Source organism: Chanodichthys erythropterus, chromosome 18 (assembly GCF_024489055.1).
Source record: "Chanodichthys erythropterus isolate Z2021 chromosome 18, ASM2448905v1, whole genome shotgun sequence".
NCBI classification, from domain to species: domain Eukaryota; kingdom Metazoa; phylum Chordata; class Actinopteri; order Cypriniformes; family Xenocyprididae; genus Chanodichthys; species Chanodichthys erythropterus.
The window spans coordinates 35,676,394-35,694,417 of record NC_090238.1 but is presented as its reverse complement, the minus strand read 5'-3'; the positions used below and the strand labels follow the sequence as shown (position 1 = coordinate 35,694,417).

At 38.2% G+C, this 18,024-nt stretch overlaps 1 protein-coding gene across 3 annotated transcripts in view; it reads right to left on the bottom strand.

Annotated features, from left to right (window-relative positions):
* stard9 (StAR-related lipid transfer (START) domain containing 9) overlaps positions 1–18,024 on the bottom strand; it is a 62,420-nt gene that overhangs the window by 7,198 nt on the left and 37,198 nt on the right. For 2 of the 3 annotated variants that reach the window (XM_067367890.1, XM_067367891.1), the window contains exons 13-22: positions 17,208–17,285; positions 16,452–16,529; positions 14,478–14,657; positions 13,812–13,866; positions 12,203–12,328; positions 11,998–12,080; positions 10,724–10,785; positions 10,261–10,433; positions 9,419–9,890; positions 1,029–8,162 (exon numbers count right to left, since the gene is read on the bottom strand). In XM_067367890.1, coding sequence (XP_067223991.1) covers positions 1,029–8,162; positions 9,419–9,890; positions 10,261–10,433; positions 10,724–10,785; positions 11,998–12,080; positions 12,203–12,328; positions 13,812–13,866; positions 14,478–14,657; positions 16,452–16,529; positions 17,208–17,285 — 8,441 coding nt within the window. Of the gene's footprint in view, positions 1–1,028; positions 8,163–9,418; positions 9,891–10,260; positions 10,434–10,723; positions 10,786–10,941; positions 11,075–11,997; positions 12,081–12,202; positions 12,329–13,811; positions 13,867–14,477; positions 14,658–16,451; positions 16,530–17,207; positions 17,286–18,024 lie in introns of those variants that run through there. The other variant, XM_067367893.1, reaches the window with a different exon arrangement.

Here is an 18,024-nt window from a genome sequence, read left to right as displayed (position 1 = left end):
CAAATTTTGGAAACTTCCCTGGCTCAAATTTTTTTCTGTACAAAAACAAACATACATTTTAATGAAAGCCAAAATATTAAATGTCACAGATGTATAGTTACTGAGTAATCCACTATTTTGTAAAGGGGGAACAAATGAAGATACCAAATGAAGATACCAAAAAGAGAGTTTGTTAATAACCAGAATCTAAAAGGATATTAAGATATCTTTAATACTTCTTGAGTTATAGGCAACCAAACTTGAGGCAAAAAACACACAAAGTGCTTTTTTCCCGTTTTTGAACTGTCACTGTTGGCATATAATGAAACAAAGATTGCTAAAGTCAACAGATTTTACTAAAAGACCTACTAATCTCTATGTAAAAATAAAATAATGATGCTGCCATCTTTCTAAAGTCATTTTTACACCCCTGTAATTTGGCTCCGAATCTCTTGTGAAAATGGTCATTTTGACCCCCTTCTACAAAATATTGGATTACTCAGTAAATATACATCAGTGACATTTAATATTTTGGTTTTCATTACTATTTTGTTTGTCTTTGTACAAAAAAAACATATTAACAAAATCAAAGATTTGAGCCGGCGACCTCTGAGTTGACATGAAATGTTATATTGTTTATTTGAAAGAATTAAAAGAGCAGTTTCATGTTTATCCTTGTATTGTTCAACAGGTCGAGGTTGATATTGGATTTAGAAATAAATTAGTAATAAGTAATGCAATACTTTTTAGAGATAGTAATTACTACAGTAATCTAATTACACTGATAAAGATGTAATTAGTAGCTAGTAATTAATCCAGTGACGGGGGAGAGGGGAACAATCAAATTCTGGTTTGGACCAAGCAGTGTTGGGTAAGTTACTCACATTATCCAAACAAACCAAATTCTGACATCAAACCCAGGTAGTGTGAAAGCACTCTAAGTGTCAACTATACATCAATATAACTTCATAATAGATCTAAAGAAAAAAAAAAATTAAACATGCAGAACTTTGTAATACTTAAAATATGTAATCACAGATTATACAGACCTGTTAAGAAGCTCCTGTTTGTTACAGGCTGAAGATACTTCTTTAGAACCAGACTTGAGCATTTTAAGCAGAGTGTCTGTTTCCCCTTGGCCATAGTGCAGCCTGGCCTCTGTGAGTTCAACAGTCAGCTGATGAGGGCTCGGATCCAGATGTACAGATGCTAAAACCTGTTCACGTTCTTTTCTCAGCTTCTCAATTTCTTGTGTTCTCCTATCCGCTTTCTCCGATGGCTCTGGTCTATAGATAGAACTAGGGCTTTGGGACTCCATTGGCTGCCGGTAACTGGGGCTGAGCCTTGTGAGGTGATGTCCACTTGGTCTGTTGACTTTACTAAGAGTTGATGGTGGATGCTGGTTGATTCCAGACCAATTAGTAAATTTGTTGTGCATGGGCAGATCATCAGGGATCCACTGATATTCTTTGAGCATGCTGGTCTCTGCTAGAGGATTGATGCTAACCAGAACATCTGTATTGCAATCGCTTGGCACCAAAGACATCACATCATCTTCCTGCTGTTGCATAGTACTTTGATTCAAATGATCCCAACTCTTAATTATATACTCAGATGATCTGTGACTCAGTTGGCTGTTCATAGCTGACAAATGAGGCCTTTCTGAGGTTTCCATTTTAGATTGTCTAACTTGAATTGAGGATGATGCAAGTTGGACACCAATGGTACTGCTTGGATGGGACAGGGAGATTCTTTGTAGGTGAGATGGTGAACAGTTAATAGTGGGTTTAGTTATTACCCTGTCCTCAACTCCATGAAAGTATTCATTTCTCTCATTTTGCATACATTTGCTGCGGGGAAAGACACTATTTGAGTAGTCATCAGATCCATCCAGATTTGGAGAACTAAGGTCACTCAGGTTTTCAAAGGTCACAGATGATACTGATGTAGACATTGTTTTTGCATTTTTACTGTGAAGGTTCTCCTGAGCTAGTGCTGTATTCTCATGGTTAGATATTTTATGACCTTTAAATTGCATGTTGTATACATGTGAACATTGTTTCTCTGAGATTTGTTGTCCCTTGGTTGTCTTATGGTTTGTTTTTACTTGTCTTTGCTGGGTGTATCTTGCTGCCTTCACTGTAAGGATAGGGGAGCATGCACGATCCATTAGCATAATTTGTTTATTAAAAAAATTCTTCTGGTCCACATTTCTGTGACGAGTCTGATTCTCCTCTCGCTTCATTTGTGAGCGTTTCTTCTTATAGGAATGGTCTATAGTTTTACCTTCAAATCCTTCCAAAGTGGGGGAATCCTGATTTGGCACAATAGTCTCTAATGAAAAAACTTTGTGGGGAGGAATCAGAACATGTTGGCTGTCAGTTATCTTTGAGCCAATGGGACGTAAATCAGGCAGGCTTTTAATCTTTTCAAAGGCCTGTTCACTTTCACATTTATTCCTGAAAATCTTGGCATCACCATCTAGCTGGGACACATTGCAAATATCTGAGCCAATTACTTTGACAATAACATTTACTTCATGGGCCGTAGCCTTCTTTGACACTGGAGCATCCTCTGTCTGGACCCCAATATCCAATGAAGTTTGTGTACAACTGTCCATCTTGTGGTTCCTGCCAGAACGCACGTTAGAAACCTGGAAACGGTGTTTAGGATGGTCATATTTTGGTGGCCTTTCACCTGTTCGCATACACTGTATGTTCCCCAGAAGATCAGAGGTGTTGTGTATCAGGTCAGAGAGATGTTCAGACATGTTCTGTAGACTTGCCCATGTGGTTGGGGCACCATTTCCCGGTTTGGACACTGGTGTCTGGGTGCTGCTTCTTCTGTGACGGCTCTTTCTTTTAAGGTCCTTATTAACCTCAATGGTCTGTGTGGCATGATCACACCTGCTTGGACTTGGATGTTCCTGAGATTCATACTCAGAGGAGTAGACCAGTACTATTTCGTCAACTTGACCTGAACTGTGGGGTAACTCCTCTGAGGCACCACTGTAAGAGTCACATTTCAAAGCAGTTAGGGTCTGCTTATTTGAACAACTAGAGGAATAAGAAGCACTCTTCAGCAGAGGCTCAGAAATAATTTGATCTCTAGAATATCCATTACCACTCAGTGTGCTAGAGAGCCCTTTATGATTTACATAAGTGCTCAAATGGGAACCGAAAGGTAAGTCCTGAATATTTAGGCCATTGTCTACACTACAGCACCTGGTCATATTCTTGTTGGAACTACTGAGTGGAGAGTGTTGGCAGGATATATTGGCAGCACTTCCAAAGGCCTGCTTTTTGTGGACTGCCGTGTTCACCCCTATAGTAGTTCTTGTATGAATAAAGGGGTTAATATCGCTTGAGGCAAAATGCATTGCAGAATCTCTTGTCTGTGTTTGAGTCTCCTCAAATGGGTGTGCATGGTCTTTCACACAAACATCTAAAATATCTTTGGAAGGAGTATTCTTCCTTAAAGTAATGTCTTTATCACCCTTTGATTTAATCATCTCTGTTTTTTGCATTTTTTCACTGGAACCAAGCTCTCGTTGACATGCAATTGTCTCAATTTCCCTACGTATGGCAACTCCAGACACAGAGGGTGTAATGCCAGTGTTAGGCTGCTGGGTATGTCTCTCTTTTGGTTGTGTTTCCAATGATCTTGGACTCATTGCTGGAGATAAAGGAATGCTTTCATCAAGTGGAGGATTTTCATGTTTGCCAAGAACATTTTGACTGCTAGCAAGCAGGTTTGTCCGTGAAGAAGGTTTGGTATGAGAAACATGACTTTTAGATGTGGTAATCTCGTCCGAGGATAAATCAGGTGTAGAATCAGTGGATGAACTTGTAGGTGCCATAAAGTGGGCCCTTCTGCATCGCTTTTGTTTTCCTTTCCGTCTATCATCATTACCATTGCCAACAAAATGTTCTGTAGCATCTGCTGCTGTGCAATTTTCTCTTCTAACGCTATCTTTGGATTTACACGTGTTATAACATTCCTTTGTATTTTGACTGTAAGGGGTAGGTTTTGTGTTGTGACATACCTCAACAGGTGATGAGGGGTTGGTCACAGACTTATCAGGCTCTCTTCTTTGCGTATAAGTTGACTGGTGACTTTTAGGCATATATGGATCTTGATTTTTTATTGGTTGGTTATCAGAACTTTGAGTTCCTTTGAGATAACTACCATTATACTGAGATTTAACCACAAATTTCAAATCATAATTTGTGCAGATGGACTGATTATCTGATTGTAGATCCTTGTCAACTCTTGTCAACACATTGTGCATTTGTGGTCTTTGTGATGCCTGATGGAGTAAATCTTCAGAGTAACTGTTAGGTATGTGCTCCACAGATCTTACTCTGTCTTTATCACTACCACTACCAATAGTAGTGGTAATGTTTTCCAAGGAATGTTTAGAACAATTTTTATCTTGGCTTACACAACCATGATATTTTCCAAGATTTCCTGGACCAAATTCATAAAACGCTAGCTTGCTTAAAGGTCGGGCTTCAGGAGCAGGGTAATTGTCCTCCACTGCTGAGTGGAAATGTTCTTTACTTGATGTTGTAGAATTATGTGAACATGTTTTTTCATTTTGTTCCTCTGAATTAGTTAACATTGTAGCACTGTCCTCCATGGTTTGCTGACATGTATCAGCCATATCTCTATCTGTCTCTTCAGAGTGTAAACCTGAGACTGTATGCTTTACTGTTGCTTCGGTAGGTAATGACACCTGAGGAACATTGCATTGACTGGACATTACAGTAGTTGAGATCTTCATAAAACTATTTTCACTTGGCGAACATTTGGTTTCATTCAAAATTCTTGAATGTCCATGTGTTAGTGGTTTATCAAATTTGTGCATTTCCACTGAGGTCAGCCCACTTTCATTTAGTTTTGTTTCATTGTTGACAATCTGTGCATTTTGGTATGTGCACTGATTAACTTTCTGGACATTATCTAACCCATTTGTCAGCTTAAGAGATGGAGTAGCTTGTGCACACATGCAGGGAGGTTTTAATACTGTGACTCTGCCACTATTCAGAACCTCTTCACTGGTGCAATGTTTCTTTTGAACAGGGTTTGAAGCATCAATATAATTCTTTCTTAGTTGGGTGCATACAATAATGTTCTCTCTCGATGCATTCACCCCAATATTAGTTTCTTTAACACAAGACAACACTGATTCGCTTGAATTTACTCTATCTGTAGTCTGTGCCTCTATTGCGCAATATAGGACTGACTCCATGTTATCGTTAATATAGCCACATTTTGGACTTTCTTGTTCAACTTTCCGCTCTGTCTTCCTCACAATAATATCTTCTGTGCCGTTCAAGTTCGGACTCATAGTCAATGAATGTCTTGATTCTGTTTCGTTCTCCAAGTGCACAGTAGTGTTGTCCGTAGGATTCTCTGATTTTGCCATACTTAAGAAAGGCTGGAAACTAATACTATTTTCGCCCTGTCCATCCGGAGTACTTTTGTAATCAAATTCATGGTTGTTTGTCTTGGACTTGAAATCATCCAGTTTAGCAAAACAAGTGTCCAACTGGTGATCTTCACTACAGCCTTCTCTCAGAGACATATTAAAGTGTTCTTTCACCACCTCTGATATTTTATCATTAATCGCAGAGTTGCTCATTTGAAAATATCTGTTATTGAATGTCTTTCTCTCCATAATCTGAATTGCATCTTTTTTATCCTCTTTACTGTTGTAGATAATGTTCTTAATCTCAGGACTTGTAGAGGATTTCAGGATAGTACAATTTGTTTGAGTCAACCCACTATCGTATGTACTGCTGTCATTTCTAAAACTATCAATGTGATCTTTGCTGATTAAAGCCTTGTGAGCATCGCTGGTTGGTGATGCACTTTCCATTTCCTTCTCTTTCAGCTCTTGATCAGAGTTTTCCATCTTAGTGAGCAAATTTTCCAAAACAGATACATTTGTTACTGATTCTCTGTTGACAGTTGAACAAACAGAGCGTTCCTGATCCATATTTAAGAGTGCCGTCTCAGTGTCTGAAACATCATTTTTCTTTGATAGCTTTATATTTCCAACAAAGCCTTCAAGAGAGTCTTTCATTTTGCATGTTCTAGTGACTGGCTCGTTCCCCAACTGGACACCAAAGCATTCACCATCTTTGCCAAAACTATTACCTTCTTCATCATGCTTTTCTGATTGACCAAAGGTCAAGGCATAATTTTTGGTATCTTTCATGCAAGCCATTACAGTGCACTGTTTTGTGTAGAAACAATTCTTTTCTTCATCATAGCATCCAGTGGTATTGCCATGGTCATTGCTTGCATTAATGTGTAGTTCATTTAGAATCGGTGCTGCTTTTGAGTTCTTTACTTCTGGATCTCCTGCATTGTTGCATGTTATACCCTGATAACCAATTGTTAGGTTTAAGTTTGACTTCAAAGATGAATCCTCAGGGTGAATTGGATACGATGATGGGTTTTCCTTACTAATATGTGAATCTTTCCTATTCAAATGAACTGGGAAGCACTTAAAAACACTAGTATCTGTTGAGATGTCACATTGTTTGGAACAAGACTTGAACAATGCTTCGGTCACAATGGGATTCAGTGGTTCATATTCAGTGGTTGGTTTATTTGTGTATGCTACCCCATCTGGATTGATATGTGTAGAATCACAGACTGCATGAGTTGTACATGGTTCTGCATTGGTAATCAGTTCTTTAAAATCCTCCTGCCCTAAAACTATAAAACTAGAATTACTCTCATGGCTATCAAACAACAAGGTATTCTCAAAGGACGTGTCATTTTGTTCTTCAAGTGTTGCAGTTTCATCCTGAGTAGAGTCAGAGCGAGGTGAGCTCTGGCTTTCTGAGACATTTGTGTTGTCTGACAGATCCAGACTAGTAGAGCTTTGGCATCTACTGCTCTGTATTAGTGTGTGTGGATCCTGTTTGAGCAAGTGTCCTGAAGCCTCAAGGATTCTGGGACTGTCTGCTGCATCAGTGGATGACCAAGCATCAGTAAGAGAAAGCGGATTCTCGGTTTCTCTGATACTCGCACTGCTACAGGGTCTAGATTCAGACACTAGACAAGAGCCTTGGCCATTCTTTGTTTTCAACTTTTGACTACCATTTAGGCTCCAGAAAACCTCTGCAGGAACATCTTTGGATATTTTCATCTCCTCTTTATTGCCAATTGACTGAGAGCTGCATGATGCCGGCAATGGATGGGAGGTTAAGTGGCTTGGAACTTTTTTAAACCGGAGCACTGGTCTGGCAGTCACATGCTTTCCACTTCTCTCCATAACAAGAGAATCTTGAGACATCTGACTGTCTTCACTGGAATCACATTCCTCTTGCTGAAGCTGCTCAGACAGAGCTGTAGCATAAGCTGATGACAGCGAATCCAATGAGAAAATACTATCACAATCTGAAGAACCATTGGGATCCTCACCACCACCTTGTTCCACCCACCCAGCTGTTTCTTTTTGCACTGCAACACATTGCTTGGTACTCGTCAGAGCTTCTGCACTTTGCCAGTGCCTCGGTTGCTTGTATTTTAGTGAGCTAAGCTGCTCCAAACTTTCATAAGACATTGCTGATTTGATAGGGCACTGTTCCTGTTTTTTCTCAAAGTCTTTCACAGTCTTATTTTTGTTTGATTTCTCATTAAATTGATGTATCGCTTTGTTCATAGATTTCACACTTCTATGTCCCCTTGAGCCTGATGGTGGCTTGCGGAAAACTTTTGCCAAGGCAGTCCTGAACCCAGAACCAACGGAGTGTGAAAACACCTTGCGGATGGTCTCTAAACCTTTATTCCCACCTTGAGATAGACTCTTTGTTCCCTTAACATTAGTTTTCTGTTTTATTATAGGTAATACTTTTCTAGTGCCTTTGGTGTTTGAATCCAGACAATCCTGGTCTTGATCGCTTTTCTTGACTAACAACCTTGAGGAAGCCGTTTTTGCTTTTTTCACTTCAGCTGAATTTGCATCTTTTTGCAGGCTTTTGAAGCTGTCTGAGAAACTGGCCCAACTTGAGGATACCTGGTCATATCTTGAGGGCATTGTGTTTGAACGCCTTCTAACCTTTTGATCTTGGAGACATTCATCAGATTCCCATTTGGTGGGACAAGCAAAGCCAGCTAGAGATGCTGTACACTCAGAAGATCTATTCCTTTTAAGGAACTGGCTGTTTGGAGAAAAAGGAAAATATATTTAAGTAAAAACAAATTTTACTGTTCTTGGTGTAATAATAGTGATAATTTTGAATTAAATGTAATCTTCACATGAATAAAACCTTGTACGTTAAAATTTAATACTTCATTCTTTAGTGTCTCATTCACAAAACGCTGCATTTTGACATTCACAACACGTGCATACACACATGAATTTGTTCTCTTTCCCTGCCATTGATGTAATTTTCTGTCATTTATGAGACAACGCTTCCCTGCCATTGATGGAATTTCCTGACTTTCCATGTTTTCACTCTTATACGGTAGGGGGCACTATTACGCATCTTCTGAAAGAGTACCAAATCTCCTGATCAAAACACAGGCGAAGAAGATGCAGAAACATGTGATAGCTTATGTAAGCAGATGCATCTGTAAAATCAGGACGAGGTACGGGACTGTGCAAGCTTTGGGGACTCAACCTATGTTTTGATCATTGTTGTGAATCCGATCCAGACGTAGTCTTTGACAAAATATTTTTTGACTCGCTTTTTGCTCAAAATGTTGCTTTTTTTGTTATACTTACCCACATTAAATATATGATTAAAAAAAAGAATGCATGAAGCGAGAATAAAACAGTTTTTTTGTTTTGTTTTGTTTAAAAGCAGAGGGTCTGTACTTTCTTTTGATAAATTGCATGTTTAGATTATATTCATACAACAAAATATTCTGGAGGCCATGAAACTTTTGTGAAAATTATCAAAAATGTTGGCACAGGCTGGCAACTATATAAATATTGCCTGCACAAGGTAAATAATTTGCATAAAACATGCTCAAACCATATAAGGCCTTTCCACACATGCATTCCTTTAGAGCCTTTCTTCATTCTCAGTAAATATAAGATGCTTTCTAAAGATGCACTTTTACCTGAAAGCATTGGCAGCAAGATCCTAAATAAATGCCAATCCTCAAAACCAGTTCAAACACAATAAAACCTTCTATACAGACCCAGGTTACAGACCTCTTATTAGCCAGCTGTAGATACACATATCTGAGATTTTATTTAGAGGAACCTCACAGCTTGGGCTATAACGCCCCCCGAGAGTACATGGTTTTTGTGTACATGTGTTTTCTGTTGTTGCTGCATTTTATCATGAATTGAGAATAAATTTTAGTACGAAAGGTATATATCTTTGTGAAAACATTCAAACATAAATTGTGTGTATGCATGGATAGTAAATGAGACCTAATGTTGGTTATTCACATTTACTCCTACCTGAAAATGGGAGTGTGTTGGGGATACAATCGGGACAGCAAATCAGCAGAAAAGGAATGCCTTCGTAAAGTCATTGGACGTCCCCTGGACTTTGAGGGACACCCCAGTTCTGGAGACAAGGCTTCATCGCCTCCTTGTAGAAGTTCATTTTCCATCCTCTGCAGCTCTCTCTTTGCCTCCAACAGGTGGCGCTTTCGTGCAATCTTCTCCAGTTGGTAATGTAACCTTTTGCGGCGCACACGGCTCTCAGCTCTGCGCAACGCATGGTGTTTCAGCAGTTCCTCCTGCACCACTCTTTTCCTGTCACCCATTAAGGGTGATGGTGGGACTGTTTCAGCACTGCCTTCCTTCTCAGTCCTCTGACTTGATAAACCAATAGGAAGTATGAGATCTGTCTGAACCCCTGACTCCAGTGTTCCCCGTTCCCAGTGGGCTGCAAGCCGTTGCTTTTCTTCCAAGATCCACTGCTTGACTTTAGGTGCAAAAGAAATCAGAGTTTAGAGGAGCATAAGGCTTTATAATTGAAATAACAATTTGAAAGGACAATTTCCTAGTTATTGTCAGGTATTCTGGGCTGTGTGAAAGGATTCAAAATCAATTTCTTTCTATAGTGGAACAAGTCCAAAATAAAAATATCTCAGCACAAAGTGTGTAAAATATAACAGATGTCTTAATCCTTATGTTTTAAGAGAAATAACGTTCTTTACTGAAGAACATTCATATATTTCAATCCTTCTAAATGCTATAAAAATGGCATTAGACTCTCTTCTAACAAAAGTGCACTTCAGCATTGAATCCAGCATTTAAGCACCACACAGCGTGTCAATGTTTTCTGTACTCACTCTCAGTGTGCTGCTGTCGGAGACGTGCCTGCTCTCTTTCCAGATCTCTTTCCGCTCTTTTCTGTTCCATCTGAATCTCCTCTCGTAGACACTCGATGTACCACTGCTGCTCCTCTAGTCGCTGTCTGGGTGCTGTCCCATTGCCCTTCTCATGACAACTTGCTCCTGCAACCCTGAGCACACAACAAACACAAACTCTAGGGATGATGCACTAGTTAACCAGAAAATGACAGATAGCGCTGAAAAATTAGAATCCTTTTAACTTACTAAGTCTAATTTACTTCTATACCTCATTTCTTTTGTTGTCTAAATACTCCCTGTAGTAACCAAGCAACACCATGTCTACTCTATAAACAATATTTTCTCTAGGGGGCTCATTAACAGTTGAACATTTACCATGAACTTTTGCAATATATATATAGCTCGAAAAATTACTGCTTTTGAATGAACAAAACATATTTACCTGGTGTCAGAACTGGGCAGGTTGAGCTCTGTAGAGCTGCAGACCAAACCTCCTTCTCTGGTCTGCAAAGATCAAAATTCATGCAAATATTAACTAGTAAATTTTGTATTATATGCATTAATTGCATTACTTAAAAACAATAATACCATTAGAAATTTAATTAATTAATTAAAGGACTAATTCACTTCAGAATTAAAATTTCCTGATAATTTACTCACCCCCATGTCATCCAAGATGTTTATGTCTTTCTTTCTTCAGTCGAAAAGAAACTAAGGTTTTTGAGGAAAACATTCCAGGATTTTTCTCCATATAGTGGACTTCAACAGTTACCAACGGGTTGAAGGTCCAAATGTCAGTTTCAGTGCAGCTTCAAAGAGCTCTACATGATCCCAGACGAGGAATAAGAGTCTTATCAAGAGAAACCATTGGTCAAAAACCTTCTTTTTTTCGACTGAAGGAAAAAAATCTTGAATGACATGGGGGGTGAGTAAATTATCAGGAAATTTTAATTCTGAAGTGAACGAATCCTTTAATTTATGTCAACTCATTGGAAGCCCTAAAAAATACATTAAATACTTCAATGAATCAGATATTTCTCAGCAGATTTCGATCAGAGACTTGATTTTTCAGAAGGTTTTTAACTTAGCTATTTAGATTTAATAAATACAAAAAAAAAAAAATACACTAGAACAAATCAAACTAATATCTCTAAGAATGTATTTCAAATTTCTTAAAATCTCCCCTTAACATCACTTACTATTTCGGTAAATAAGGCTGACTGGGCAATGACTGAATTACAAAATGTGCTTACAAACTGAAAAGAAAAAAAGCCTACAAATCTCATATTGAAATATTCATATTCAGGACCACCGACTAAAAACCTAAAGGGTTAGTTTACCCAAAAATTACATTTCATCTCATCATTTTTGTCCATAATTTTTCACATCAAAAAGTATAAAACTCATTGGTAAAATATACCATTTGAGCGGTTTAATCCAAACCTTCTGCGAGACATGATCACTTTATATAATAAACAGATTTATTTTAACCTTTAATTCACATGTCAGCGAACATACGCAGAGATAATCAAACATGTTTGCTTGACGTGCAAGAACAAACCTCATTGGTTCTTGTGGAAGCTCAAATCTGCTTGAGTCAAATGCAAAAACAAACCTCATTGGTTCCTGTATGTCAAGCAAGTACTGCATGTACTTTTAGCCATCTTATCTCAAGGTCATTTTTAGTGGATATGCATTACAAAGCATGGACTGTACCCGTCTCCTCTCCCTCAGAACGGCCGCCTCTGCAGGATGGTTGAACCTGAACTTATGGAGTCCTCCTAAGGTAATCACTGCACCTTAAGGGAAATAGAAATGCAAAATAAAACATCAGGATAGTCACAATATGTAAATGTAAACACATTATTTTGTTTGCACATGAAATAGGTATGAAGGGTTGTTTTCTGCACATTGCATTTACCTTGTGCAAGTCTGCAGGGCTCTGTGATTTCTCTGTCACTGACCATGCAGATGTTCCCTGAGACTGGCTTCAGAGTCACCACCCCGCTCTTATTCTCGATCTCACAGGAGGAACCTTCTGGCAAGACTGAGGGTTTGAGGTGCAAGTTAATCACTGCTGTCCACCTCAAACAATTATATTGGTCTTCAGACCGGTTCAGACACATTACACTACAATTGCGATGTGGCCGAAAGTGGTTTGAGTGATCAGATCACAAGACGCATTAGATCCCATTTACACGACATACAGGGAGTGCAGAATTATTAGGCAAGTTGATTTTCTGATCATATTTTTTTTCCAAGCACATTTTACCAATTCCAATCCACATCAATCTTAATAAGTACTATTAATATTGTTTTTAATCATTTATAAGTGATATATAATTGTTCATGAAGGCTGGAAATGAAGAATGCCCTATATTCAGGTGTGCAGAATTATTAGGCAGGTTTTCTTTTACAGATAAAATGAGCCAAAAAAGAGATTTAACTCAGACTGAAAAGTCAAAAATTATTAAATATTCATGAGAAGGACGCAATACTAATGTAATACTAGAAATTGCAAAGTTAAAGCATGACCATTGGACAGTGAAATGCTCATTGGGTCAGCGGGGTCATACAAAAACAGCTGGAGAAGAAAAGACACGTTAACTGCAAAATAATTAAGAATTAAGGTGAAGAATTAAGTGTGAAACCATCAGGAACCCTTTAGTCTCCAGCGCCACCATTTCCCAGTACTGAAACCTACCTGGAGTCTTCAGAAGTGTGAGGTGTCAGAATCTCAGAGACTTAGGTTAGGTGAAGAATCCTAAAAAGCGACCTGCTCTTAATAAGAATCACAAGCTGAAGTGTTATAAAGTACATGAAGACTGGGTTTTTATAGGCCTTATAGACAGACAGCTTGAGAGTGACTCCTGAAGGACCAGCACCACATCCTCTTGTACCACTGTTTGAAGAATTTATCTTCCAGAATCTGGCAGTAAGGTGTGGGAGTTCACTTTTAGTCCATCTGTTATCCTGAAATGTCCATCTTGCAGAGATGGACTAAATGATCTTCCAAAACTCACTGCTAGATTCTGGAAGATAAATTCTTCAAACAGTGGTACAAGAGGATGTGGTGCTGGTCCTTCAGGAGTCACTCTCAAGCTGTCTGTCTATAAGGCCTATAAAAACCCAGTTAAATCTCTTTTTTGGCTCATTTTATCTGTAAAAGAAAACCTGCCTAATAATTCTGCACACCTGAATATAGGGCATTCTTCATTTCCAGCCTTCATGAACAATTATATATCACTTATAAATGATTAAAAACAATATTAATAGTAGTTATTAAGATTGATGTGGATTGGAATTGGTAAAATGTGCTTGGAAAAAAAATATGATCAGAAAATCAACTTGCCTAATAATTCTGCACTCCCTGTATATGGGACGATGGAACCGGAATTGCTAAAATGTTAACTTGTCACAGGTTTTGGCCAACAAAAATACATCACCCTTACAGAACTCTATTTAGAGCTGTTAGTACCAGGTGTAAACGGACCATAGTACACAAAGATGTTGAGATGAATATGAAATACCTATGTGAGGCTCTTCCAGATTGTTGCCCTGAGGCCCAATTTTTGTCACCCCTTCCTGTAGCACCAAAATGAAACAAACATTAAAAGGAGTCAATTAGTGCATGACACTCACACATGTCCAAAATAAAACATTTTCTTCTTCCATTTCTTAACATTTGTTTCTTTTACACCTCAAAGCCTAGAAAGGGATTTGTGTACTGTTTATGAAGGCTGCTTATATAAGCCCGGATACATGGGCGCACAATCATTCCCAGGTGGTTTTAGCTTTTGAAGCAAGGAAACTGCTGAAATTGCAGTCTTGAGTCTTTTATTGGCTTTCAGGACTAACCTCTTGGCACTGATTTACATACACCACTGAGAAACTCACTAAAATGTTCCAGCACAATCACACAAAAGTACGAAAGCAGGAAAGTGAAAAGGAGGGCGTGAATATATGGACCACATGACCACAACTGTTTTACCTTCCTGTGAGAAGAATCTCAAGAGTTTTGCACACAGAACAAGAGTAGAAAAGACAGAAGAGAAATTAAGTTGAAGGGAGATTCTATTGGAGGGAAAAGAGAAAGAATCATTGGTTAATGACCCGAAAGAGCAAAGGATTTTGTAGAGAAAAGACTAGCTGAAGGCAATATGGATGCCACAGGAAAAAGCAATGAATAATTCTACCCGAAGGTGGTAGATGGTGACGCCTGTGCTGAGGACGTCTGGCTCTAGAGCGATGAGGTGGGGCAGAAGTGAGCGGATGAGAACTCCTGCTCTGTCCTGGTTAATGTCCACACTGTAGCGCTCCAACAGAGCTCGCTTATCATGCCAACTGTCTGACCAGTCTTTAGTCAGCTGCTCCACCTGCAGAGGAAACATGACAGACTGTGAAAATATAACTGGAGAAAAAACAGTGAATCAAACTGAATAGTGCTAGCCAGACAGTAACATGTGACGTGTTGCAATACAGTTACAGAATTGCTTATATAAGTGCACCACTGTTAAAAAGAAATAAATACCTTTATTAAATAGATCAAAAATAAAGACATTTATAATATACAACATATTTCTGAATATACAACAGTTCCCCTTACATGTTAAATCGCCATTTTGTGCTGGCATGTTTCTACAGTAGCCCTAAATGGACAAACTGCTCTACAGAGTGCATTTGCTTGACTAGCTTCTCTCTTCTGTCTCAGGCAACACAGGGCTCAACGCTAAGGATTTTTTCTACTGGCCCGGTCTACTGTCCCCACAACAAAAATGTAATAAAAGTAAAAAACAAGAAAATGGGCCTATAAATCATTGTCTTTGTTACATTTATCCTCAATAAATAGGGTTATGACACCAAAAGCTACTAGATTAACTTATATTTTAAATATTGTTAGACAAATAAACATTTGTAATAAATAAAATATCAACAAATAATCAAATTACGAGTAATAGCACAAATAAATACAACAGAACAAACAATGAAATAAAAGTTTTTCATGTAGGTTTAAACAGGAGATTTTCAGGTACAGAAATTGTCAGAAATCTAATGTATAACTATATAACTATAGAATAGATTAAACTTTATTGAAGTTAATCAGTCTAGAGCAGTTACAGATGTATAATGTTTTAATGTTAAATATAAAACGTTAAATACTGTTATTTTAAATTATTAAAAAAGATGAAGACACTTTAAATGTGAAATTAAACCCGCCAGTAGGTGGCAGCTAGCGAATCACTGTTAATGAGCGAATCAGACTCAACCGATTCATTCAAGCGGCTGATTCATTCACGAAGTGTTGCTCAGAGACACAAGACAATTCTGTGGACTTTGTTTGGAACTATTTTCATTGGCGAAACAGACAATTTGGTGTTTTAAATGTAAGTCTCTTGATATTAAGTTCTTGTTCATTAAACTGTACGCTGAATGAAATCAATATCACATTTGTAATCATGCTAATATTTGGAGAAAAACGGCGCTCTTTGTGTAATATTGGTTAACTATATTAAATTATATAAATATGAAATATATACTGGGGCCCCTTATCTTGAATTCTGGGTGCATTATAAAGGCATTTTAGTAGACGAAATCACGCAGCGTGCACTCTAAAATGCACGCACACTAGTCTAACCTACTAGAATACGTCTACGAGGGACATACTCAAAAATTTCAGACCGTTAAATCAACAATTACGATATCATAGACGATCATAAATATATAGCCTAACGCAAACCCTACAGCACTGGCCCGATCGGGCAAGTGACCGTTCAGTCTACTGTCCCGAGCGCCGTTCACACTGGCACCGGACCATCGGGCTGTCCTCATTGTCGAGCCCTGCAACAACATTTTTGTCCTGTGTTGGCCACCGTAGCTTCTCTATATTACAATTCGCAACCTCACCGCTAGATGTTGCTAAAATGTATCCAATGCACCTTTAAGTACTGAGTAAAAACAATTGACTACATGTACTTACTATAGAGTTAGATGAGGATTAGGGTTTGGTTTGGTTTAGGGTTAGTTGCATGTAATTATTCATAATTTATAGTTATTACTACAGTAACTACACTGTAAAAGGACACTGTAAAATAAAGTGTTACTTATGGACCCAAACTTTTGAACAGTAGTGTACATAAAGAGCTCCTAAAGAGAATTAATATCAGACTAACCTTCAGTTCATTCTGCAGGACTATATCAGACAAGCTACCGTCTCTCTCATCACTGAGAGATGGACTGGGGTTCCTCTGCTGTGGATGGAAAAGACAATTATCAGTCAGCAACTTTTGTCTTATACGAGTATGAAAATTTGGCTATTTTCATTGGATTTGAGACACAATATCCTAACCAGGCATCTGTCAAGTGTCTGTTAATACAAGACCAACCTGTCAAGCCAGAATATATTTGAGGTGTACTAATGAGCTACATGGACGGTGAATTTGGACATATGAGATTTCACTGTCCAAATTTCACATCAACAATAAAGTAAACCAAGTCTTGTCCTGTGCTCTTGACCGCTGCAGCTGGTTAGTTTAAAGACAACACTCAGCAGATTACTGCAGAAGTGAAAGCAGCTTAAAAAAAAATTAAAGTGTAAAAAGGTTATAGAAGTTTAAGTTTACTGTAAAGCAAAAGAACTGAACTTAACGTTGTCTATTTTACAGAAAATATATATTTTACAAAATAATGGACTCTAAAATTGCTAAAACAAAGAAACTGAGCCCGCTAAAAGGTTTTAAAGTTCCATGGAAATGCAATGTCCAATTTTAAAGCAGTTTTCACAGGATTCTTTTTTTTTTTTTAAGTGTTTACACATTCAAAAGATACCTATGATGATTACCAAAATAATGCGATAGGGTAAAAAAGACAATAAAAAAAAAAAAACATGCCAAGTGTCCCGCTACCAGCACACAGACACTTTCTGATACCATTTCAAAGCCGAGCAGCATGCTCTTCAGACGATCAATTTCCTCTCGCAGTTCTCTGATCAACCTCACGTTGGCGTCCTGCGGTAAAACAAGTTTTTTTTTAGTTTCATTTAAAGGATTAGTTCACTTCAGAATTAAAATTTCCTGATAATTCACTCACCCCCATGTCATCCAAGATGTTTCTTTCTTCAGTCGAAAAGAAATTAGGGATTTTTCTCCATAAAGTGGACTTCAACAGTTACCAATGGGTTGAAGGTCCAAATGTCAGTTTCAGTGCAGCTTCAAAGAGCTCTACATGATCCCAGACGAGGAATAAGAGTCTTATCTAGCGAAAAGATTGGTCATTTTCTAAAAAAAATTCAAATGTATATATTTTTTAACCACAAATGCTCATCTTGCACTGCTCTGTGATGTGCCACGCATTACGCAATCATGTTGGAAAGGTCATGCGTGACGCATGACTGCATCTCACTTTCTCCTCCAACTTCAAAATCATCCGACAGTCTTAGTCTTTGCATGTTTGCTTTGTAAACACTGGATTAGTACTTCAGCCTACATCACGCGTGACCTTTCCAACATGATTGCGTAATGCGTGGCACATCGCAGAGCAGTGCAAGACGAGCATTTGTGGTTAAAAAGTATATACATTTTAGAAATCGTTTCGCTAGATTAGACCCGTCTGGGATCATGTAGAGCACTTTGAAACTGACATTTGGACCTTCAACCCGTTGAACCCCAGTGAAGTCCACTATAAAGAGAATAATCCTGGAATGTTTTCCTCAAAAACCTTAATTTTCGACTGAAGAAAGAAAGTCAT